Source organism: Cherax quadricarinatus, chromosome 49, assembly GCF_038502225.1.
Source record: "Cherax quadricarinatus isolate ZL_2023a chromosome 49, ASM3850222v1, whole genome shotgun sequence".
Lineage (NCBI taxonomy): Eukaryota > Metazoa > Arthropoda > Malacostraca > Decapoda > Parastacidae > Cherax > Cherax quadricarinatus.
The window spans coordinates 14617940-14645574 of NC_091340.1; the positions used below are offsets into that span (position 1 = coordinate 14617940).

Here is a 27635-nt window from a genome sequence, read left to right on the forward strand (position 1 = left end):
CAGTTTCTTCATGTGGCAGTTCTATGGGGTGGTTGTCAAAAGTTAGTTTGCCTTGATACATGAGTATATCATGTATGATTCCATCTTCACTTGCACAACAAAATAGTTTGAAACCCCACTTGTTTGGTTTGGATGTACTGCCTAGGCTTCTAGCAGTTTTACCCTTCATCAACAGATTGCTTGGGTATAGCTGGAACTTTAAAGCAAGCATTATTTATGTGATGAATGACTTTGAAAACCGACAAGTTGAAGAATTGAAACACTTATGCAACCTAGGGGAATCTTTACTGAAGAAATGTTTTGCAACACAGTGGCTTCATTAGTCTTATACAAAGCAGGAAGGTATAAGGAGAAGAGTAGTTTGAGGTAATCAGTCCCTCAGCCTGGAGTCAATGTGTTCAGTCCATCAATCTTGTAGAAAGTACAGCACAGGGCCATAGCAGTGGCTTATATACTGTAGTCAAGTGAGGTGAAGCAGGAGGAGGCAGGGTCATAGTCGAACCATCCACTAGTCTAAGTAAGTCTTCATCCAAAGATTGGACAAGTTTTGAAGAACTCTTTGTATCAAGATCCCATGATGATGCAATGTCTGACAGATGTGATGAATGGTTTCGAAAACCGACAAGTTGCATAAGTGTCTCAATTCTTCAACTCTAATTCTTCTTCAGCTCCAATTCCCTGGATGAAGAACCCTTCAATGTCATCAAGGAAAAATAATAAAAAATGAGAGAGATCAGCCCACAGATGTTTAGAACAAGAAAACAACAATCTGTGGCAGCTTCTTACCTGGCTGTAATTGGTCGTTTCCCCGGGCAGGTTTGTCGCTTTGGCATCGATGGGCAGCAAGTTAGGAATTATTTTTTTATTATCTCTGTCATTATGCATATTATTATCGTTGTTATCCACCCGATCTTCCATCTCTATTGGTTCTGCGGAGAATTAAAATTACTTATTTTTATCAAAGACATGAGAAGTGTTTGGCTGACAACAGGAAATAGTATTATGAAAGAAAAATAAAGATGGCGGTCAGTGTCAGGTTGAGGGAGTGACCATCTTCTATCAAGGCTGAGGGACTGATGATCTTCAATTAAAGCTAAAAGACTGAACATTATCTATCAAGGCTGAGCGACTGACCCCTTCTATCAAGGCTGAGGGACTGACCCCCTTCTATCAAGGCTGAGAGACTGACCCCCTTCTATCAAGGCTGAGGGGCTAACCACCTTCAATCAATACTAAAAGGCTAAACACCTTTTATGAAGGTTGAGGGACTGACCACTTCAATATTACTCCAGCACTTCCTCCACTAAATCTAGCACAAAAATCACCTCTGTCTTCAACTGAACAAGTCTGTTAAACAAGTGAAGCTTTTCATCAATATAGGTACCCCTGTTAACCCTTTAAGGGTTTTCGTCGTACTAGTACGTCTTACGCGTAGGGGTTTTTGACGTACTAGTACTCATAAATTCTAGCGGCCTCAAATCTAGTGGGAGAAAGCTGGTAGGCCTTCATATGAAAGAATGGGTCTATGTGGTCAGTGTGCACAGTCTAAAAAAAATCCTGCAGCACACAGTGCATAATGAGAAAAAAAAACTTTGACCATTTTTTTTTAATAAATCAGCGACTTTGCAGTGTATTTTCGTATGGTATTTATTGTTGTATTCTAGTTTTCTTGGTCTCATTTTATAGAATGGAAGACATATTAGAGAAATTGAGATGATTTTGACTGGTTTTACAAAGAAAAGTGCCTTGAAATTGAGCTCAAAGTAGCAGAAATGTTCGATTTTTACCAAACTTCAAAAGTACACAAATCGTGCCAAGCGTGCAATACACGTCAACTGGTGAGTGTAATATTCTTTCACAAGTGCACCAATAATATTTATACCATTTTTTACACTAATGCAGTAGTCTGCATAACAGTAAATCTTATATTTTTTGTGAGAATAAAAATTCAAAGTGGAAAGCAAAAGAATATAAGAGGGGCCTTGAGACGTTACTAATGACTAGAGGAAATGTCATTTTAGTGCTAGAAATGTCTTTCTTGTTTATTCTGGACCCTATTCGGAAATTGGCATCTTTTGAAATTTGTGTGAAATTGGCAAAATTGCTAAATTCTGACCACTGTACTGGATAGTTGAATTTCATAAATGAGTGGTTTCTTGCACCCATTCGATAGAAAAAATGGAGTTCTAGCGAAATATTCATGTTTTTTGTCGACTAGTACAGTGAAATTGGCCGAAAATGGGGCTCAAAGTGGGCAAAATCGCCGATGCGTAAACATCGCCGAGACCGCTAACTTTGCGAGAGCATAATTCCGTAAGTTTTCTATCAAATTTCAAACTTTTGGTGTCTTTATGATCGGGAAAAGATTCTCTATCTTTTCATAAGAGAAAATAATTTTTTTTTTTTTTTAAATTTGGCCGACCCTGAGAACGAGTTTCGGAGAGGGCCTGTCGACCCTCAAAGGGTTAAACAAGTGAAGCTTTTCATCAATATAGGCACCCAAGTGTTGTACATGTGTCTTATTCATCAATCAGTTCAGTGTGTACACTGAAGGATGTGAGGAGATACAGAACTGGAATGGATTACAATCATAATGTTCTTATATTCCAAGATTGACTGATCAATCCCTCGTTGCTTGGAATGTCACACACTTAACCCTTAAACGGTCCAAACGTATATATACGTTCTTACGCGTAGTGCCCCAAACGATTATGTTTTATTTTTCCTGCCTTCAAATTTGGCACGATTGGCCTGAGATGCCTTGTCAGCATAGAATGGGTCCTAACACTCAATGTGCGTGTTATTAAAAAAATCTGGGACCACTTAGTACCTTGTGGGAGCGCCAGTTAAATTGAGTGCTAGCTAGAGCAAACAGTGCAGCAAACACCAAGGATTCACTGATGTAATGTCATGTTAACACTCCTCTTGTAAGAGGAAAGTGATGTTAACCCCAAGTTTAGGGTCTGTCTATCTCTGTATCTCTGTCTATCTCTATCTCTGTCTTTCTCTGTCTACCTCTCTGTCTGTCTATCTGTGTCTGTCTTTGTCTATCTGTCTCTGTATCTCTTTCAATCTGTCTCTCTTTCTATCTGTCTGTCTATCTCTGTCTCACAGGTACACATAAATACAAGTATACATAGTGTAAATTACCTAGGATAACCCAAAAAATCCAGACAAAGTGCTATACTCTGCTTGAAGATGTGAGTAAACGTGATGACGACGCAGTCTTGTGGCTCTCTCTGAGACAGAGAGCTAGACGGATAGACAGATAGACAGGGAGCTTGACAGACAGACAAATAGACTGACATGTTTGTGTACCAACAAAAACAAAGTGAGGGCGATGCTCATCAAATATCACCTCTAATCTTTTCTTATCAGCTGCACCCTCCCCCACCCTCATGTATGCTCATCAAACGTCAGCTCTTATCAGTTGTTATCTCATCATGTCACTGTCAGGGGTGGACTTTGTTTTTCATGCTTCAAGGGAACTTATTATTACCTCTTCCTCCTCCTCCTCTTCCTCCTCCTCCTCTTCCTCCTTCTCCCCTCCTCCTTCTCCCCTCCTATTTCTCCCCTCCTCCTCCTCCTCCTCCTCCTCCTCCTCTTCCTCCTTCTCCCCACCTCCTTCTCCCCCCCTCCTCCTCCTCCTCCTCTTCATCTTTCTCTTCCTCCACCTCCTTCTCCTTCTCCTCCTTCTCCTTCTTCTTCTCCTCCTCCTCCTTCTCCTCCTTCTCCTTCTCCTCCTTCTCCTTCTCCTCCTTCTCCTTCTCCTCCTTCTCGTTATTATATACTTCCACATATCCAAAACATTGCTGGGACATATAAATACTTTGTAGGTATTCCAAGACAATAGTAAATAGCTAAGGCAGGTGTAATGTCCACCTGTCAGTGTGTTTGTGACAATTTGAGTACAATTTCAGTACCTAATACTAGTGTCAGAACAAAGATTGGTTATGAAATGACAAGAACTACTACAAATTGTAATTATCAGAACATAAAAATTACATAAAATAATATGAAAAATAGAAAAAAAAAGGTATATCGGCAACACTTCTGCAAGCGGCAGAACTCAATGTTGCTGTCACATGAGCATCCAGTGCCAACTTCTCGGCCTCATATCTCGGTAAGTACTGACCCTAAAAATTTTTTTTATTCTAAAATACTTAAAAAAATGTGCTCTTTTTTCTATAAAAAAAAAAAGCTATTTTTTTTTTTCAAAATATTCGGGGTACTGCGCGAGTGAACGTATATATACGTTTGGACTGTTTAAGGGTTAATGCATAGAAAGAAATTATGCATAGCAGCTTCATCCATTTATTCACAGAGTTGTGTCTACACAAGTATGCAAAATAACCACTGTGAAAAAACAGTGAACTTCTAAGTGCTTTCGTGATTTCTCACAATATCATGGAAATGTCAAAATGAGAGAACAGAAGAAGGTCATATGTGAGGTGATATCTCAGCCTTATAAGCTTTCTACTGTTCTGTTATTTTTACTAGTCCTTTATGTCAGAAATCACGAAAGCACTTGGAAATTCACTATTTTTCACAGTGGTCATACAGTGATATCACCAATTTACCATGATCTTGTTGCATATATATGTATGAATTCTTGTACATATGTGGTGCATAAAGAACAAAAGGCACAATACCATGAGTGGAGCAATACACAAATAGCCTGCACACAGGAGAGAGAAACTTATGACAACGTTTCACTCCCACTTGGACCATTTACAAGTCACACTTGTAAATAAATTTCTCTCTCTTATGTGCAGGTTATTTGTGTATTGTTCCAGTCACAGTATTGTGCCTCTTTGTTCTTCATATTCCATTACGTTAAATTAATTTATACAAATACAGTGCACCCTTGGTTATTGGCCGTAATCCGTAGAGAAGCTCGACTTTAAAAGCGAAATGGTCGAAAACCAAAATAATATTTCCCATAAGAATTAATGTAAATACAATAAATCCATTCCAGACACCCAAAAATATTAACAAAAAATATTTTTTTTAACAATTAAATCAGTATTACATACCTTTATTGAAGACTCGTGTTGGTTCCTGGAAGATAGAGAGGAGGAGAGAGGGAGGATTTATTGTTTGGAAGGGGAATCCCCCTCCATAATGACTTCAGGTAAGTCCCTCTCTGGGGTTACTTCCCTTCTTTGTCATTTAATGCCACTAGGACCAGCTTGAGAGTCACTGCACACCTGTTGCACAAAATAACTGTCCAGAGAAGTCTGTTTCTGGCGTCTCTAAGATTTCCCTGAAGTGGGACAAGGTTTTGTCAATGAACAAGTGGCAGATATGGCTTGTTTCAGCTTGAGGTGAGGCAGTGCCTGGTGAGGTGAGGCAGTGGCTGGTGAGGTGAGACAGTGACTGGTGTGGTGAGGTAGTGACTGGTGTGATATACCTGGAGGTGAGGCAGTGGCTGGTGTGGTGAGGCAGTGGCTGGTGAGGCACGGCAGTGGCTGGTGTGTTGAGGAAGTGGCAGGATGGAAGTGATTGTTTTTTTTATTTTCCCCATACAGTGGAACCTCAAAAATCGAACGTATCACATATCGAATGTTTCGAAAATAGGACCATTTTTTCGGGCAAACTGTGTCCCTATTATCGAACGCGCCCCTATTTTCGGACCGACGGGTACAGGACCTGTCTGCCGCCCGCTCTGTCCGCGTCCCCACGCAGGCGCCGTGAGCAGTCTAGCTTTGTTTATGCTTGAGTGAATACTAACCTGCTCTCTCATTCACGCATTTTACGATTATTTCGTTGTGTTTAGTGCTTGTGGGACTGTGAAATAAGCTGCCATGGGCCCAAAGAAACTTGCTAGTGGTACCCCTGTGGTAAAGAAAGTGAGAAACACCATAGATGTGAAGAAAGAAATAATACAGAAGTAATGAGAGTGGTGCGAGACTTGTTGAGCTTGCCAGGATGTATGGGGAAAACAAGTCGACCATCGGTTCTCTCCTGTCAAAGAAAGAACAAATCAAGGAAGCTGATGTTGCGAAAAGTGTTAATATAGGGAGTGGATGAAGTGCCTTCTTCAAAGATTAAGGAGATTTGTGCCAAGTGGAATGATGTCCAAATGTCTGTGCAGAATTACCACCCTGAGCAAGCTGAAACAAGCCATCTTTGCAACAAGTTCAGTGACAGAACCATGTCCCATTTTAGGGAAATGTTAAAGAGGCGCCAGAAACAGAGGACTGTGGGCAGTTATTTTGTGAGACAGGGGTCCAGTGACTCTCAAGCTGGTCCTAGTGGCATTAAAAAACAGAAGGGAAGTAACCCCAGAGGGGGCTTTACCTGAAGTCCTCATGGAGGAAGATTCTCCTTCCAAACACTAACCCCAACTCCCTCTCTTCCAGATGCCATCACCAATCTTCAATAAAGGTAAGTAAAAATGTTATTTTATATGTATTACTATACATAATTAAAAACTATAGTATTTGTTGTATGTAAAACTGTAATTAATCTCTATAAAATGTAATTTTTGTGTGAATATTTTTGGGTTCCTGGAACGGATTAATTGTATTTCCATTATTTCTTATGGGAAATATTGCTTCGAATTTCAGACTTTTCAAATTTAGAACTAGCTCCTGGAATGGATTAAGTTCGATTTTTGAGGTTCCACTGTACATCCTGGCAAGTTCCAGCACTTGCACACCACTTTCATATTTTTCAATAACCACTTTCTTAAATTCCATCATGTTTCTCACTTTTTTCACCAAAGGAACTTTACTAGGAACTTTCTTTGGGGCCATGGTTACTTATTTTGCAATTGCACTTAATGTAAAACCACCAAAAACAATGAATGTATAGCGAAATGTTTGGATGAATGAGTAGAAGCTTCCTCACTCACCCTGAGACACAACCAAACTGATGCGCAAAGCAGCTGGGCTGGCGGTGGATGCATCCCATATGGCTGATAAGCGAAATAACTTCCAATAACCGAGGGGTCCACTGTACAAAAAATAGTAAGAGGTGACTAAAATGCCAGGAGCAAGGTGCTAGTAACCCATCCTGTATAAATCACTAAATTTAAAAAGAAAACTTATGTTTTTCTTTTTCGGTCACACTGCCTTGGTGGGATACAATTGGTTTGTTGAAAGAAGAAGAAATACAAATAATCCTAAGAGGTAACTAAAATGCTGGAAGCAAGGTGCTAGTAACCCCTCCTGTATAAATTAAAAAGAAAAACTTTCGTTTTTCGTTTCAGGTCATCCTGCCTTGGTGGGATACGGCCGGTGTATTGAAAGAAGAAGTACACAGGTAATGTAGTTTATAGGTAATATAATATTGTCAGGCACAACTCATTATCAAACTGTGTATTTATGGCAGACTAATAGTAATGTTACACAATACTTAAGAACTAGACATAGGTAATTAAGTGGGAAATTATAAATGTACAAAAAGAGAGGTAGTCAGATGAACAATAGTGCAATTTTAAGTATACATTAATATTTCAAACTAATTCAGTGATCTTCAGTTAATAATTCTTACTCTGTGTTACAACTTTAGGAAATAATGAAATGGGTTTAAAAATCCAAAACTGATTAATTTTCCCATGTATTTCAGTTCTACAAGCATTATATTTATTATTACAGAGATGTTTCAAATACATGCTCAGTATTATCATTTATAATGTGTTCTGAATATATGCAAGACACCTTTTGGCTCTGTCAGGATTTCAGGTTCCCAGCTTTTTTCTATAGCCACAGCAATGTACTGGTAACAGTTGGAGACCACAGAAACCTGGAGGGACCTTCAGTCCCAAAGTCACCAGATTGTGAATCTGGCAACTTTGGCAGCTCTATGCCTCACACAGCAACAAACAGCTGAATTATTATAATCATGGGGGAGTGCTAAACCTGTAGGATTACACAGCACATATGGGGGGGAGTGGAAGGTATTAAGGCTCAATTCAGGGAACCAAAGCACAGATCCAATTCCCTAAAACAAGAGCCCTTCACCAGCATCAAGGAACCTCCCTTGAGGGGACAAACAGATGAAACTTCTTGTGATGTGCTCATGGCCAGAATTCTCCTCCTTTTCGAGTCCCAATTCTTTTATTCTGTGGTGAGTTATATTATGGTACAGTACTCTGTTAATAGTGTCTTGAATACACAGTGGAACCTTGGTTTTCATCATTAATTCGTTCCAGAAAGTGTGATGAAAACCGAATTCGATGATAACTGAAGCAATATTTCCCATAAGAAATAATATAACTCCAATTAATCCATTCCAGATGCCCAAAAGTACAGTGGAACCTCAGCATGTGAACTTTTCAGGATATGAACAGTCATTCTGTAATTTTTTGTTTCTGGATACAGACAAAATTTCAGGATGCAAACGTCCCCCTCAAGGGAGGTTCCTTAAATAAATAAAATATTTATTTCTTTGCAAAGGTTACAATGTGTGTTTACATATAATATGATTGGAGCAAAGAAAGCCAATATCATGCTGAGGCATTTTGGGCAGACTTAACCTAATACAGTGGACCCCCGGTTAATGATTTTAATCCGTGCAAGAGGGGTAATTGTTATGCGAAATAATCGTTATGTGAATGAATTTTCCCCATAAGAAATAATGGAAATAAAATTAATCCGTGCAAGACACCCAAAAGTATGAAAAAAAAATTTTTTTACCACATGAAATGTTAATTTTAATACACACAAACTGAAAAAGGCATGCACACTTACATGACACTTACTTTTATTGAAGATCTGGTGATGATTGATGGGATGGGAGAGCATTATCTTCTTACTGTTTAGAAGGGGAATCCCCTTCCATTAGGACTTGAGGTAGCAAGTCCTTTTCTGGGGTTACTTCCCTTCTTCTTTTAATGCCACTAGGGCCAGCTTCAGAGTCACTGGACTTCTTTCGCACAAGATATCTGTCCATAGTGGCCTGTACCTCTCGTTCCTTTATGACTTGCCTAAAGTGTTTCACAACATTGTCAGTGTAATAATCACCAGCACGGCTTGCAATAGCTGTGTGAGGGTGATTTTCATCCATGAAGGTTTGCACTTCAAGCCACTTTGCACAGATTTCCTTAATCTTTGTAGTAGGCAACTTCTTCAATTTCTCTCTCCCCTCCTCTGAACCAGTTTCCCCAGGTCTGGCCTCTTGCTCTTGAAGTTGATCTATCAGCTCATCAGTGGTTAGTTCTTCATTGTCCTCCTCCACCAACTCTTCCACATCCTCCCCACTAACCTCCAACCCCAAGGACTTTCCCAATGCCACAATGGATTCCTCAACTGGCATAATCATCTCAGGGTTAGCCTCAAACCCTTCAAAATCCCTTTTGTCTACACATTCTGGCCACAGTTTCTTCCAAGCAGAGTTCAAGGTCCTCTTAGTCACTTCCTCCCAAGCCTTACCTATAAGGTTTACACAATTGAGGATATTAAAGTGATCTCTCCAAAACTCTCTTAGAGTCAGTTGAGTTTCTGAGGTCACTACAAAGCACCTTTCAAACAGAGCTTTTGTGTACAGTTTCTTGAAGTTGGAAATAACCTGCTGGTCCATGGGCTGCAGGAGAGGAGTGGTATTAGGAGGCAAAAACTTCACCTTAATGAAGCTCATGTCCCCATAAAGTCGCTCTGCCACGTCTGTAGGATGACCAGGGGCATTGTCTAACACCAGGAGGCACTTAAGTTCTAATTTCTTTTCAGTTAGGTAATCTTTCACATTGGGGGCAAATGCATGGTGTAACCAGTTATAGAAAAATTCCCTAGTGACCCATGCCTTACTGTTTGCCCTCCACAGCACACACAAATTATCCTTGAGGACATTCTTTTGCCTGAACGCTCTGGGAGTTTCAGAGTGATACACTAATAAAGGCTTCACTTTGCAATCACCAGTAGCATTGGCACACATGAGAAGAGTAAGCCTGTCTTTCATAGGCTTATGTCCTGGGAGTGCCTTTTCCTCCTGAGTAATGTAGGTCCTGCTTGGCATTTTCTTCCAAAACAGGCCTGTTTCATCACAAACACTTGTTCAGGTTTCAGTCCTTCAGTTTCTATGTACTCCTTGAATTCCTGCACATATTTTTCAGCCGCTTTGTGGTCCGAACTGGCAGCCTCACCATGCCTTATCACACTATGGATGCCACTACGCTTCTTAAATCTCTCAAACCAACCTTTGCTGGCCTTAAATTCACTCACATCATCACTAGTTGCAGGCATTTTTTTAATTAAATCCTCATGCAACTTCCTAGCCTTTTCACATATGATCGCTTGAGAGACGCTATCTCCTGCTATCTGTTTTTCATTTATCCACACCAATAAGAGTCTCTCAACATCTTCCATCACTTGCGATCTTTGTTTCGAAAACACAGTTAAACCTTTGGCAAGAACAGCTTCCTTGATTGTCTTTCTGGTGCCCACAATAGTAGCGATGGTTGATTGGGGTTTCTTGTACAGCTTGACTAGGTCGGCTATACGCACTCCACTTTCATACTTATCAATGATCTCTTTCTTCATTTCTATAGTAATTCTCACCCTTATTGGTGTAGGGTTGGCACTAGAAGCTTTCTTGGGGCCCATGGTCACTTATTTTCCAGAAACAGCACCGAAAACACTGTAATAATACGAAATATTCCGAGTGTATGCTTGGATGTTACCGCGGAGGCTGGCTGGTAAACAATGGCACGGGCGGCACATGTGAGGCTGGCTGAGGGCGCACATTGGACGCGTCTCGGACGAAAATCGGTGAGCGGGTTTTTAATCGGTATGCGCGGCAAAAATTTTGCGATTAAAGTAAGCGGTATGCGAAATAATCGCTATGTGATGCCATCGTTATGCGGGGGTCCACTGTACTACTTATAGACTACTTAAATCTACACAGGTGAAAAGTAGTAGTGGTTACTGATGTTTTGCTGATTGTGGTGCCAACTACTAGCAGCCGTCCGAATTTCTCCTTACTGCTATTACATATTACTATTATACTGTACAGCAGACAGTCATTTAACCCTTTGACTGTTTACGTCGTATATATACGTCTTACGCGCCACTGTTTCTGACGTATTTATACGCGTAAATTCTAGCGGCTTCAAATCAAGCAGGAGAAAGCTAGTAGGCCCACATGTGAGAGAATGGATCTGTGTGGTCAGTGTGCACCACATAAAAAAAAATCCTGCAGCACGCAGTGCATAATGAGAAAAAAAAAAAACTGACCGTTTTTTTGGATTAAAATGCCGACTTTGAGGTGTATTTATTGTTGTATTCTCGTTTTCATGGTCTCAGGTGATAAAATGGAAAACATACTATAGAAATAGAGATGATCTTCATTACTTTCACGATGAAAACGACCTTGAAATTGAGCTCAAAGTAGCAGAAATGTTCGAGTTTTACCAATGTTCAGGAATAAGCAAATTACACCACACGTCCAATACATGTCAACTGGGGAATCTAATATTCTTTTACTAGTGCACTGATATTATTTATACCATTTTTACAAAAATGCATTAGTCTGCATAACAGTAAATTTTGTATTTTTTTTTTATGAATAAAAAATCAAAATAGAAAGCAATAGTAATATAAGAGGGGCCTACAGACATGACTAATGAGCAGAGGATATGTTATTTTAGTGCCAAGAATGTCTACATGGTTTATTCTGGACCCTATTTTGAAATTGGCATCTTTTTTAATTTGCATGAAATTGGCCAAATTGCCAATTTCTGACCACTTTATTGGGTAGTTCAAATCGGTAAATGGGCGCTTTCTTGTACTCAAGTGATAGAAAAATGGAGTTCTAAAGAAATAGCTATGAGTTTGGTCAACTGGAACAAAGGAATTGGCCAAAAACAGGGCTCAAAGTTGGCGAAATTGCTGATGCGTACATGTCGCCGAGACCGCTAACTTCACGGGAGCGTAATTCTGTGAGTTTTCGACCAAATTTCATACTTTTGGTTTCATTACCATCGGGAAAAGATTCTCTATCATTTCATAAGAAAAAATAATTTTTTTTTTTCCAAAACTTTTGCGACTTCGAATGACAGTTTCAGAAAGGGGCCTGCGACAGTCAAAGGGTTAACACGATAGTTATGTTCCTGAAAATGGTGTGTTAGGTAAAACTGTGAAAGAGGAACTGAAGAACTTATAGGAAAAATAGGGTTACGTTCCTGAGAGCCCCAAAAAAGCCAAACAACTTTTTTTTTAGGCCTCCAGATAATAGGATTGATCTCATTACTGTTCATCATGTTGTCAAGCAGGCTAACAATATCCTCCATCCTAGCCCCAGGAAAGCAAACCCTCTGTCTCCTACTCCTATCCTTCAAGCAGAAGGCCTTATCCATATACATAACCTGGCTATCCCCAACAACAACATTTTTACCTTCCTTGATGTCGTTTGTCATGACATTCCCAGTAGTCGATTCACATTCGTCGGGTAGCACAGAGAATGCGTTAGAGGTTTCCACAACAGTTTCCACAGCAGTCTCTTTCTTCTTCATCATTTTTACCTTTCCATTCGTCTTCTTGATCATCAACTTCGTTCCATGCTGTCCGGCTATCGTAGGGGTTCTTAAATGGAGATATCGTGGGTTGAAGGTAGACACACTTGTTGGATGGTAACATATATTGTCAGAGTCTGATGATGGGAAATGGAGCCCACTGCCTTGCCTGTCTTCGCCTGGGTGTCTACGCCGACTGAGAGGGAGGTAGAGGTACGAGCCTACGCATGCGCATCCCGTGACGTCACACAAAGTCACAGGCCTACAAGGGATCTCCTATCTAAAGCACATGGATGATACTAATATGCTATGCTATATAACACAGGGATCAGCAACTATGCTGACAGCTTGGTCATGTTACGTATGTCGTCTCGACATACACTACTATCTATAGGCTGAACAGGCAGGCGGTTCTGGGCTGATTCTATACAATAACAAATTCATATATAACTTAAAACTAATGGATGGTATCATAATGGATGTTACAACATGAGTTTTATGTAATGGGTGTTAACGTAATGAGTTTTAACGTAATGCATTACAAACTATAAGATCAAATCATTGTACAATATGGATGGAATTGATCGATCGATCTGTATTCATGCACTCTACAGATTCTGAGGAAGAATAAATATATATATACAAGGTGAAATTAACAGCAAAGGCATCTGGTGCACTCAGACTATTACTGTAAATTCTCAGAATACGGAGGGAATGTGAACAAGAAAAAAAAAATATTTCTGAAAAACTAATCAGTTAATAACAAACAGTTGACAATTTACTTCATCTCGGACATCTAGTTATACAGACTATGTACATTTAAATCCAATTCTGTGAGGGTGAGGTTTACATATGCAGAATGGTTATCATCTCTGGGAGGATCGAATTCCTCTGCAATGGCTAACACATGCCTTGACTGAGGGAGATCTGAACGAGTATCTACAAAAGATACTTGTGGGTTTCTCATTACTTGTCGAGTACGCAAGGAGTAACGACAATCAGGTTGGTTATCTGACTGAGTATTTGAGGTAGAGGGTACAGAGTCAAGAGGATTTTCAGCATCTGTCACATTAGTCTGGGTAGCAATATCATCAACATCGCATACTAATTTCATATGATCTAAATGCGATTCTTTGTACTTACCAGTACTAATTTCTCTAACCTTATACTTATTACCAGAGATATGTTCTACAACTCGATAAGGTCCGACAAACTTTTGATCGAGCTTAGGCATTTCGGATGTTTTGTTGAAATTTGTCAGCATTACTCTTGAACCTACTTTGACTTTTGACAGCTTAGCACGGCTATTAGTTACTCTAGTAAATTCTGCTGTTGATTTATGAAGTGTTTCACGGATTCTTCTAAAAACACTCTGAGCCATGCTGGTACGAGTTGCTACGAAATCATCAGGGTTGTAATTAGGTTTCGGAGTGGAATATAACAACTCAATGGGTAAACGCTTGTCTACACCATACAATGCATAATGTGGAGTATCACCTATGGAAGCATTGTAAGCAGAATTTATGGCACATTGAACATCTGGTATGACTTCATCCCAAGTTTCACTATTGGGGTTGATAGTGGCTCTCAGGACATCAAGTACTTTTTTATTGGTTCTTTCGGCTAACCCATTGCTGGCAGGATGATGAGGAACAATGGTGGATTTAGAGATCTTGTATAAAGTACACAAATTTTCAAGAATCTCATTACAGAATTCACCTCCATTATCTGTTACTAAGGACTTAGGGGTGGTATGCCTGCAGATAATGCGTTCTTTAAACGCTTTAGCTACTGTCTCTGCAGTCTTATCTGCAATAGGAACTAACTCACAATATCTGGTGAAATGGTCTACCATAACACACAGATGTTTGTTGCCTTGGAGGGAACATTTAAAATTGGTTAACAAATCAAGGGCAACTCTTTCCCATGGTTCGCTAGTGGTTGGGTACACTTGGATTGGATTAGGACCATTGACATTTCCTTTATGTTGCATACAGACGCTACATTTCTTAACATACTCGGAAATGTCAGTTGCCATACGTGGCCAAAAGTATTTCATTCTGGCTTGTTTCACAGAACGATCCATACCAGGGTGTGCAACACCTGGTGCATCATGAACTAGCTGTAGAGCTACGTTCACTAGTGACTGTGGAATTACTAACTGGTAAACTCTTCTGCTTGGAGTACCCAACTCGGCTGTTCGATACAGTAATTCTTGGCTCATTACAAAGTCACTAATGGGTGCTGGTGGCTTCACAGTAAGAATAAGATCTTCCTGGAGCAGGAATCGAATCACACCAGACCACATGGGATCTGTTCTTTGGGCATTTTTGACATCCTCGACAGTAAATGGAGGATCTGCAGTAACTACACTAACGTGTCGCGATAAAGCATCTGCGACTACATTCGACTTGCCAGGTAAATGTTCAAAAGTGGGATTGAACTCTTGGATAGTCAAGGTCCATCTGGCTAACCTTCCAGTAGGTTGTTTGTTCTGGAATAAAGATATCAGTGGTGCATGGTCTGTCAAGACATGAACAGGGTACTGGTAAATAATGTCTCGGAAGTGCTTTAAAGACCATACTATTGCTAAAGCTTCTTGCTCCGTTACTGTATAATTATGTTCAGCCTTCTTAAGGACTCGGCTAGCAAATGCAACTGCGTTGTACTTGTCATCAGTCTTCTGAGCTAGTACGGCACCTATGCCAATTGAACTAGCATCAGTTGTTAGATAGAAGGGCTTAGAAAATTCTGGGAATTTCAAAATTGGAGCAGACGTTAACTTTTCTTTTAGAGTTTGGAATGCTCTTTCTTGACGGAAGGTCCAAGCGAAAGGAGCAATTCAGTTAGCGGAGCAGCTATGGAAGAAAAATTGGCAATGAAAGATCTATAAAAACCTGCTAAGCCCACAAAGGATCTTACGGCATCAGCAGTTTTGGGAGTTGGAAAATTTAGTACTGCAGTTACTTTACTTTGATCAGTCGTAACCCCTCTGGGAGTGACTACGTGACCAAGAAACTTAATTTCTGATCTGAAAAATTGACATTTGGACAGTTTGATCTTTAAGTTGGCTTCTTCAAGCTTGCCAAGTACTATATCAAGTCTTTTCAGGTGTGTGTCCACGTCTTCGGACATGACGATTACGTCGTCTAAGTACACCATAAGTGCTTTACCTATAAGACCTCTAAAGATGTTGGTCATGAGTCTAGAGAACGTGATAGGAGACGATCGTAATCCAAACACAATACGGAGGAAGTGATAATGACCTGTGGGAGTGGAGAATGCAGTTAACTCTTGGCTGTCCTCGTGAAGAGGGACTTGCCAAAACCCTTGTAACAAGTCCAGGGTCGAGAAGACTCTGTTATCTCCGATATTGCATAAAAGGTCACCTAGTACAGGAAGTGGGAAACGATCTGGAATGGTTTTCGCATTTAACTTCCTAAAGTCAATCACCGGGCGCCAAGTGCCATCCTTCTTAGGCACTAGGATCAAGGGCACATTCCAGGGTGAATTGCTAGGTGCAATAACTCCATCATTGAGCATCTGATTGATCAGTTCCTCTGCGACAGCAACTTGGGAATGAGGCATTCTGTACGCAGGTATATAAATAGGTCTGGTACCAGGTTCAAGTGGAATACGATGGGACAATAAGTTCGTTATACCCATCTTCTCACCTGGTAAGGCAATGGCTGTACGACGTTTGTTCAACAGCGTCAACAAGCGCTTGACTTCGTCTGGGAAATCAGTGGGAGCTAAGTCTTTCTCCTCAACTGGTGGGATAGATTGATCCAGCGGAGTGGATAAGGTCTCCACTGTTGAAATAGCACCGACCCACTGGTCAGGTGGCATGTCATCCTGTACTTGAACAGGGTAAGGATATTGAACTAGGTCAACGAGGTTGGTATTTGCTCTGAGACGAACACTGTGACCCAAAGTGTTAGCAAGGAGTAAATGGATCTTACTCTCTCTTACAATGTGTAAGGAAGGTTCAACAAATAAACCTTTGACCTTGCAGGAATCACTGTCAACTAGGACGTTATCACCATCTGGAACATTAGGAACAACAACAGACACTCTAGTGAGAGCACTAGCCGCAACAGAGACGTCTTTCTGCAAACGGCATGTGACATCAACAAGAGATGGCATTACTAGTTTCAAGTAATCGCTTTCTGACAAGGCATCCCCTGTGGAGAAACTACTACTCGAACTAGTAGTCATTGCAGGGATAGGCTGTGCACTCAAGGCAGTCTGAGTGTCCTCGGACACTTGAGGCAATGGAACACTATCCTGCAAGTCTGAAGGTGTAGGTGGAACACAGATGGGAGTGACAGAATTACCAGTGCCTGACCGCTTGGGTACGCTACTGGAGAATGCATTGGCTTGTAAGGACTTAATGCGTACATCATACTCTGCAGCAGTATGACAGATTTCTGAACCAAGCTGGTAACCCCAGAATGGAGCGATCAAGTCGTCAATTTGGGCATGCCATCGGTACGGGTCGAGCACAATACGTAAGTCTCGCATGGAAGCAAATCCCAGTAGAAGGTCACCAGGGAAAGTAATCTGGTCGACAACAAGAAAAGCAGCAGTAAAGTCTCTGCCTTGGATAGTAAAGGTGAGCGAAGTCTGACCTCGGACTCGCAGAAGGGAACTAGCTACTCCACTAAGGGAGGTTACAGTAGTTGGTTCAACAAGGAGGACACGTCGTAACTGCTTCTCTTTAAACAAGCTAGATCTAATGATATTAACTTGCGCACCAGAGTCCATGAACACATGAACAGGCGCATTATGGACAGAAGCTTGTACTAAAGGACCAATTGTTTCGTTAGGAGTTATATGCAAACAGAAAGGTGAGTTGTCATCGGAGAAGGCATTTTCTACTTCATCCCCAAATTCCTCTACGTCAGAGATGTGTGAAGCAGCATCAACAGCAGGGCTGTCAATCTCAAGGCTGGCTAAGGCTTCATAGGAATTTTGGACTGGGATGGTGTACTCATTATCACCTACTACTGTCACGACTGGACGAGTAGACTTGGGCGCTCGGATTCCCCCGAATTGGAAGAATGAGCCTGGTTCTGGTTAGTTTGTGAACCACGACGTCTGTTTCCTCTCCTGGCTCTGCGGTTGGAATGGCCACGGAAAGATCTAGAGTACTGCATGTTGTAGAGAGCATTGAACTCAGATTTGTCATGTCCATGAATTCTATGATAAGTACAGTAGGGAAGATCTGACTGGTACTCATCATCAGTACAACACTTCTTAGGGTGACTGTCATAACAATTAATAGCAATATGGCCATGGTAACCACAATTGTAGCAAATTCTTTGACTGTGGGTACTGTACATACTACGAGTGCTACGGGAATGATAGCTCTTAACACTTGCTTTGGATGATGGACGCGAGTGATTAAGGTTGGGAGTTTTGGTAGTAGCACAAACTAGAGGAGGTACAGGATTGGACAAGGTGTTTGGCATAGGCTTACGATAAGGGAAGGTTCCCTCGAGACACAAATTTCGTACATGGATTAGAGCTGCAAGCGGTCCCATAGTAGCATCTAGCGGACTTGAATTGTATACATACATAGATGTCGGTGGCATTAGTTGTTTAATAACTCCAAATGCAGCTAATTTGGCAAATCCTTCAAGGGCTGGTTTATCATTATCTTTAAGGTACTTGGAATTTTGACCTGCTTTAACGAATGAGGACATTAGGTTATTAAGACGAAGAGCAAACTCATCTAATGACTCTTCTGGTCTTGGAGCTGTGCAAACTAATTCTTTGAGAACAACGAACGGATCGGTTTCTCGCACCGGTTCAAGATAATTGCGAATTAACTGTTCATAATCTTGCCACCTGGTTAGATCTTGGAAGTCCTTCATACGAATTAAGTTAAATACGTACATTTGAGGCTGCTGGAGAACGGGCTAGACTCTCCTTTCCGATACTTATTAAACAACTCTCAGATGGAAGACCATCAACTGAAGCATTAGCTCTGGCTCTAACTGCAGTAAACCAACCTTCAAGGTTGTCTGGGTCACCATTGAACAATGGCATAGCATCATACGGATCACGACTGAAATTACGCAGGCTAGAAGTCTGAGTATATCTATTGTTTGATAAGGAGTTACTCGAATTTTGGGCTGACGCATTAATGGTTGTACTAGCAGCATGTGCTGAGGCATCGCTTGAGAAAACTTGAGACATATTTGCAAAATGTAAAAAAAGAATTTAGAGAACAAAAGAAAATGTGGCTGAGAACACACAACACAGTGAACTTAAATGGGGAAAAAAAATGCTTAACGATTCTGCATAAGTAATTAAAAGTTGACAGGTTACACAGTAAGCAAAGAACTCACAGAAGAAAAATATGCAACTTAACAAACAACACTGAAAATCAAGAGAACTTGTACTTTACTCAAATCTAATTTGCTCAACTTTTACTTTAAATTGAATGAATGGCACAGTGAGCTGTCTTTACTTTCAATGCAACAGGGAAATACACAATAAAATGATGAAATGGACTCAATAAAACTTGTGCAAAAAATAAAACAGAGGCACAATTCACTGAAATAAAATAAAATGACACAGACAGAATAAAATATTATGCACAGAACAGGGCATATGAAACTGCACTGAAATAAACTGTAGCAATGTTGCAAAATAACAATTGCTAATCAACAAGTACTTCATAAAATTTCTGCAAGAAGGACTTTAATGGCAACACAATATTTGCACAAGAATTATTGCAAAATGAGTCAATGTGCAATAATAAAAATTATTACACACACAAGAAAAGAAATATATCAAGGAATGAACACTAACTCTTAACTGCACTCAAGCAACACTTAACAAGCAAAAGAACAATTTACTCTAAAAGAAGAACTTAAAAATTGCACTAAGAGTGAATTTGTTCAATGAAACATGAAAAATAATAGGTGCTAAAACACATAACAAAAAAGTTTGAACACTTACAGTGATGCAGAACACAACACTTACAGTGATGCAGAACACAACACTTACAGTGATGCAGAACACAACACTTACAGTGATGCAGAACACAACACTTACAGTGATGCAGAACACAACACTTACAGTGATCCAGAACACAACACATCAACATAAACACAATACTAGAATTTCTTGCAAAGAAACTTGATGTGTGAAAAATTTTGTAAAAATGATTTCTTGCTTGCACAAAATAATGGCACTATTGTCTGTGGAAATAAGACAAATTAGACACTGGCTAAATGAAGGGATATGAACACAAGAATGTTCAACACACAGGGAACAAAACAAAAATAGATGAATGGTTCAGAGAACCGACATGTTGATAAATTAGACACATGTGCAACTCTTGGGTATCTTTATTGAGGAAACGTTTCGCCACACAGTGGCTTCATCAGTCCATACATAGGAGAAACTTGAAGAACAGGAGGAGAATGAGGTAATCAGTCCCTCAACCTTGAGTCGATGTGTTCAGTCCATCAATCTTGAGTAGAATACGGCAGATGAGCTGAGCAGCAGCTTATAAACCGTATGGCAGGAGAGGTGCAGCAGTCATAGGTGGTGTCACATTTGTTCAATGTGGAAGTAGGTTGTGCCCAAGAATTAGGCAAGCGAAGAATTCCTAAGTATTAAGATCCCAAGAAGTTGCAGTGTCTGAACCATTTGTGGTTCTCTGAACCATTCATCTACAAACCTCTCAGACACTGCAACTTCTTGGGATCTTAATACTTAGGAATTCTTCGCTTGCCTAATTCTTGGGCACAACCTACTTCCACATTGAACAAATGTGACACCACCTATGACTGCTGCACCTCTCCTGCCATACGGTTTATAAGCTGCTTCTCCGCTCATCTGCCGTATTCTACTCAAGATTGATGGACTGAACACATCGACTCAAGGTTGAGGGACTGATTACCTCATTCTCCTCCTGTTCTTCAAGTTTCTCCTATGTATGGACTGACGAAGCCACTGTGTGGCGAAACGTTTCCTCAATAAAGATACCCAAGAGTTGCACATGTGTCTAATTTATCAAAACAAAAATACACAAAAGCTGGGAAGAAAAAAAATAACAGACAACACTGAGTTGTGATGCAGAATATGAGGTGAAAAATTCCTGAAATACTTCACTGGAATACTGAGAACACAAGGCGATTCTGAAGTGTAAACACAAGTTCTATACTGCTCATATGTTGCACACACAACAAAGGAAAAACACTAAGTACTTACTTCAAGTGTATTAAAAAGACACAACACAACAGACATAAGATAATACACGAAATTAACACTGAATTAAGGAGATTAAAAGAAATTAATGCAATCAGTACATGATAAACACTGAGTCTGATCACGAGTCACTGAATGTCACTAAGAGAAAAATCACTGGAAACACAAAAGAAATGTCTCAACACTCGCAAATGTCTCTATGAAAAAAAAATATTATCGCTGTAACGACTTGGTGAAGAATGAGGTTGATGGTAGTGGAGAGTAGAGGATTGTTTATGTCGTCTTGCTGCTGTCCTCTGCACACGTAATCGTAGAATTGCGCTTACATCGACGAGAGACACAAACAGGAGGCTTTTAACGGTGGCGCGAAAACACACTCTAGCTCTTGACCCCCTATGTGGTCCTTAAAATATGGTGCTACAACCCTTAGTAGTGCGCCAAAACACTGGTGGAGGTTGGGTGAGTACCACAACAGTGAGTGGTTGGGTTTGTGGGTAAACAGGGCTAAGACCGGCAATGGTGAGACACACATGGTCGTGGGTGGCTGGGCCTATGGGTTGAATGGTGTTAGCCTCACTGAGAACAGCCACACTGCCGCGAAGATATTTCTAAGCCGACTGGCTTAAAACAAACCCACGAAATACTACAACACCACAAGGATGAAAAAAGAGCACTCAGGATGGCTTGGAGCTTGAATCACAAGCGATGAAGACTACTCACGTGGCTTACTTGAGTACTGGGGTAAGACACCTGGGTTAGTTGCTAGCTGGCTTATCTTAACCCTTCACACAGAATAGCTTGATAACTTCTCACGATGAGCACAGCAGGGGTGGAAGCTGGCTTGGCAGGCAAAGGAATTGGATGAAGTAGACTAGGCTCAACTGGGCTTCCTCACCACAGACTGGAAGCTGGCTTATTTTGCAAACTCTGGTCAACCCCTCGGGAGTGATGCAAATAAGCAGAACACACTAATACAAAGAGACTGGCCAGTGAATGATGTAGAAGCTGGTAGGAGCTTGGGCGAGTAGCTGACTTGAGGTAGCTGGCTGGGGTTAACCTCGGTAGGCCTAGTCACAAGATGGCCGACTTGCTGGTCGAAAGAAATCTCCGTACATCGGCGTAATTATAAATTTTACGCCCACACCACTGTCACCATTTATCGTAGGGGTTCTTAAATGGAGATATCGTGGGTTGAAGGAATACACACTTGTTGGATGGTAACATATATTGTCAGAGTCTGATGATGGGAAATGGAGCCCACTGCCTTGCCTGTCTTCGCCTGGGTGTCTACGCCGACTGAGAGGGAGGTAGAGGTACGAGCCTACGCATGCGCATCCCGTGACGTCACACAAAGTCACAGGCCTACAAGGGATCTCCTATCTAAAGCACATGGATGATACTAATATGCTATGCTATATAACACAGGGATTAGCAACTATGCTGACACAGCCACTGCCCAGGTTCCCTTCTTTACCTGAGGACTCGCAACAGGAGGATTACTACGAATCCTCTTGTTTTCCTCAGTCAATCGCTGTATCTCTATCTTCGCTACCCTCAATTCCTCCTTAAGCTCCTGGTAAAGTTGCTCGATGGAAAGCATCTTGGTTCAGTGCACAGAGTACACTAGACATGTCCTCACTGATGTCAGTTTTAATAGTATGAAATTTCAATAATCAGTAAAGTTCCTAAAAAAATCAATTTCTATTATAAACATTTACTTCTGTACTTGTCTTGCTATTGCAAGATGTAATAAAATATAATTGAAAATAAAGCTATCATTCTTTCATACTTAGTTTTACCAGAGCAGAAACCTAGATATGATACTCATGGAAATAATTCTTTGTTGCATTGCAGCAGAGATGAATTACACAACGACTACAGACTGATACTGGTCATGATTCTACCACTTTCTTGGAGCATACATAAGAACATAAGAAAGAAGGAACACTGCAACAGGCCTACTGACCCATGCAGAGCCGGTCCATGTCCCCCCCCCGGATTAGTCCAATGACCCCCCCCCTGGATTAGCCCAATGACCCACCCAATCTGGTCACCTCCACTCAAGGAAGGAGCATGGCACCAGACCCAGCAGCACAAGCTAGTCAGGTCCAACTCACACCCACCCACACCCACTCATGTATTCATCTAACCTATTTTTAAAACTACACAACGTTTTAGCCTGAATAACTGTACTCGGGAGTTTGTTCCACTCATCCACAACTCTATTACCAAACCAGTGCTTTCCTATATCCTTCCTGAATCTGAATTTTTCCAACTTGAAACCATTGCTGCGAGTCCTGTCTTGGCTGGAAATTTTCAGCACACTATTTACATCCCCTTTATTTATTCCTGTTTTCCATTTATACACCTTGATCATATTCCCCCTAATTCTACACCTTTCGAGAGAGTGCAGATTCAGGGCCCTCAGTCTATCCTCATAGAGAAGATTTCTCATACATGGGATCAACTTTGCCATCCTCCTTTGTACGTTTTCCTGAGCATTTATATCCATTCTGTAATATGGTGAACCAGAACTGAGCAGCATAGTCTAAATGAGGCCTAACCAAGGATATATAGAGTTGAAGAACAACCTGAGGACTTCTATTATTTATACTTCTAGATATTTTTTTTATTTTTTTTTTATTATCACACTGGCCGATTCCCACCAAGGCAGGGTGGCCCGAAAAAGAAAAACTTTCACCATCATTCACTCCATCACTGTCTTGCCAGAAGGGTGCTTTACACTACAGTTTTTAAACTGCAACATTAACACCCCTCCTTCAGAGTGCAGGCACTGTACTTCCCATCTCCAGGACTCAAGTCCGGCCTGCCGGTTTCCCTGAACCCCTTCATAAATGTTACTTTGCTCACACTCCAACAGCACGTCAAGTATTAAAAACCATTTGTCTCCATTCACTCCTATCAAACACGCTCACGCATGCCTGCTGGAAGTCCAAGCCCCTCGCACACAAAACCTCCTTTACCCCCTCCCTCCAACCTTTCCTAGGCCGACCCTAACCCCGCCTTCCTTCCACTACAGACTGATACACTCTTGAAGTTATTCTGTTTCGCTCCATTCTCTCCACATGTCCGAACCACCTCAACAACCCTTCCTCAGCCCTCTGGACAACAGTTTTGGTAATCCCGCACCTCCTCCTAACTTCCAAACTACGAATTCTCTGCATTATATTCACACCACACATTGCTCTCAGACATGACATCTCCACTGCCTCCAGCCTTCTCCTCGCTGCAACATTCATCACCCATGCTTCACACCCATATAAGAGCGTTGGTAAAACTATACTCTCATACATTCCCCTCTTTGCCTCCAAGGACAAAGTTCTTTGTCTCCACAGACTCCTAAGTGCACCACTCACCCTTTTCCCCTCATCAATTCTATGATTCACCTCATCTTTCATAGACCCATCCGCTGACACATCCACTCCCAAATATCTGAATACATTCACCTCCTCCATACTCTCTCCCTCCAATATGATATCCAATCTTTCATCACCTAATCTTTTTGTTATCCTCATAACCTTACTCTTTCCTGTATTCACTTTCAATTTTCTTCTTTTACACACCCTACCAAATTCATCCACCAATCTCTGCAACTTCTCTTCAGAATCTCCCAAGAGCACAGTGTCATCAGCTAAGAGCAACTGTGACAACTCCCACTTTATGTGTGATTCTTTATCTTTTAACTCCACGCCTCCTGACAAGACCCTTGCATTTACTTCTCTTACAACCCCATCTATAAATATATTAAACAATCACGGTGACATCACACATCCTTGTCTAAGGCCTACTTTTACTGGGAAATAATTTCCCTCTTTCCTACATACTCTAACTTGAGCCTCACTATCCTCGTAAAAACTCTTCACTGCTTTCAGTAACCTACCTCCTACACCATACACCTGCAACATCTGCCACATTGCCCCCCTATCAACCCTGTCATACGCCTTTTCCAAATCCATAAATGCCACAAAGACCTCTTTAGCCTTATCTAAATACTGTTCACTTATATGTTTCACTGTAAACACCTGGTCCACACACCCCCTACCTTTCCTAAAGCCTCCTTGTTCATCTGCTATCCTATTCTCCGTCTTACTCTTAATTCTTTCAATAATAACTCTACCATACACTTTGCCAGGTATACTCAACAGACTTATCCCCCTATAATTTTTGCACTCTCTTTTATCCCCTTTGCCTTTATACAAAGGAACTATGCATGCTCTCTGCCAATCCCTAGGTACCTTACCCTCTTCCATACATTTATTAAATAATTGCACCAACCACTCCAAAACTATATCCCCACCTGCTTTTAACATTTCTATCTTTATCCCATCAATTCCGGCTGCCTTACCCCCTTTCATTTTACCTACTGCCTCACGAACTTCCCCCACACTCACAACTGGCTCTTCCTCACTCCTACAAGATGTTGTTCCTCCTTGCCCTATACACAAAATCACAGCTTCCCTATCTTCATCAACATTTAACAATTCCTCAAAATATTCCCTCCATCTTCCCAATACCTCTAACTCTCCATTTAATAACTCTCCTCTCCTATTTTTAACTGACAAATCCATTTGTTCTCTAGGCTTTCTTAACTTGTTAATCTCACTCCAAAACTTTTTCTTATTTTCAACAAAATTTGTTGATAACATCTCACCCACTCTCTCATTTGCTCTCTTTTTGCATTGCTTCACCACTCTCTTAACCTCTCTCTTTTTCTCCATATACTCTTCCCTCCTTGCATCACTTCTACTTTGTAAAAACTTCTCATATGCTAACTTTTTCTCCCTTACTACTCTCTTCACATCATCATTCCACCAATCGCTCCTCTTCCCTCCCGCACCCACTTTCCTGTAACCACAAACTTCTGCTGAACACTCTAACACTACATTTTTAAACCTACCCCATACCTCTTCGACCCCATTGCCTATGCTCTCATTAGCCCATCTATCCTCCAATAGCTGTTTATATCTTACCCTAACTGCCTCCTCTTTTAGTTTATAAACCTTCACCTCTCTCTTCCCTGATGCTTCTATTCTCCTTGTATCCCATCTACCTTTTACTCTCAGTGTAGCTACAACTAGAAAGTGATCTGATATATCTGTGGCCCCTCTATAAACATGTACATCCTGAAGTCTACTCAACAGTCTTTTATCTACCAATACATAATCCAACAAACTACTGTCATTTTGCCCTACATCATATCTTGTATACTTATTTATCCTCTTTTTCTTAAAATATGTATTACCTATAACTAAACCCCTTTCTATACAAAGTTCAATCAAAGGGCACCCATTATCATTTACACCTGGCACCCCAAACTTACCTACCACACCCTCTCTAAAAGTTTCTCCTACTTTAGCATTCAGGTCCCCTACCACAATTACTCTCTCACTTAGTTCAAAGGCTCCTATACATTCACTTAACATCTCCCAAAATCTCTCTCTCTCCTCTGCATTCCTCTCTTCTCCAGGTGCATACACACTTATTATGACCCACTTCTCGCATCCAACCTTTACTTTAATCCACATAATTCTTGAATTTACACATTCATATTCTCTTTTCTCCTTCCATAACTGATCATTCAACATTACTGCTACCCCTTCCTTTGCTCTAACTCTCTCAGATACTCCAGATTTAATCCCATTTATTTCCCCCCACCGAAACTCCCCTACCCCCTTCAGCTTTGTTTCGCTTAGGGCCAGGACATCCAACTTCTTTTCATTCATAACATCAGCAATCATCTGTTTCTTGTCATCCGCACTACATCCACGCACATTTAAGCATCCCAGTTTTATAAAGTTTTTCTTCTTCTCTTTTTTAGTAAATGTCTACAGGAGAAGGGGTTACTAGCCCATTGCTCCTGGCATTTTTAGTCGCCTCATACGACACGCATGGCTTACGGAGGAAAGATTCTTTTTCACTTCCCCATGGACAATAGAAGAAATAAAGAGGAACAAGTGCTATTTAGAAAAAGGAGAAAAACCTAGATGTATGTATATATATATATGCATGTGCGTGTCTGTGAAGTGTGACCAAAGTGTAAGTAGGAGTAGCAAGATATCCCTGTTATCTAGCGTGTTTATGAGACAGAAAAGGAAACCAGCAATCCTACCATCATGCAAAACAGTTACAGTTCTAGATATGAAGCCAGGAATTCTGTTAGCTTTATTGCAAACACTAATGCAATGTTGTCTTGGTTTTAAATTACTGCTAACCAGAACTCCAAAATCCTTTTCGCAATCAGTAGTATTAAGATCTACATTATTTAGTTTATATGTGGCATGGTTATTTAACTGTCCAACATTTAGAACTTTGCATTTGTCAATATTAAACTGCATCTGCCACTTCTCCGACCATTGCATCAGTCTATTCAAATCATCCTGGAGTACTCTAGTGTCCTCATTAGAATGAATTGGACGGCCTATTTTGGTGTCATCAGGAAATTTGCTTATGTCCTTATTTATTCCCTCATCTATGTCGTTTATGTAAATTGTGAACAACAACGGGCCCAACGTTGACCCCTGTGGAACACCGCTTGTGATGTGCCCCCATTCTGATTTCTCCCCATTTATGCAAACACTCTGTTGCCTATTTGTCAGCCATGCCTCTACCCAGGAAAAAATTTCTCCTCCTATTGTGTGTGCCTTAAGTTTCCTCAATAGCCTCTGGTGTGGAACTTTATTGAAAGCCTTACTGAAGTCCATATACACAATATCGTACTCATTACCATGATCTACCTAATCAAACACCTTAGTGAAAAAAGTTAGTCAAGTCAACATTTCTTCGCTTGGGAGCCCCTAGAAGTCCTTGTGGCAGTTCTCTTCGGAATTCTAACAGTGAGAGAGATGAATAAGTTTCATTGTACACAACATATGCATTAACGATACTCATGTAAAGAAGAACAAAAAAAATTCTATGCCACCATTTCTTGCTC

The 27635-nt window shown here is 40.8% G+C and overlaps 1 protein-coding gene across 3 annotated transcripts in view; it reads right to left on the minus strand.

The window, feature by feature from the left end:
• The window catches only part of LOC128696943 (piggyBac transposable element-derived protein 3), a 92063-nt gene that overhangs the window by 12642 nt on the left and 51786 nt on the right, over nt 1-27635 (minus strand). For all 3 annotated transcript variants that reach the window (XM_070095203.1, XM_070095202.1, XM_053788368.2), the window contains exon 6: nt 787-929. In XM_070095203.1, coding sequence (XP_069951304.1) covers nt 787-929 — 143 coding nt within the window. The remainder of the gene's footprint in view (nt 1-786; nt 930-27635) is intronic.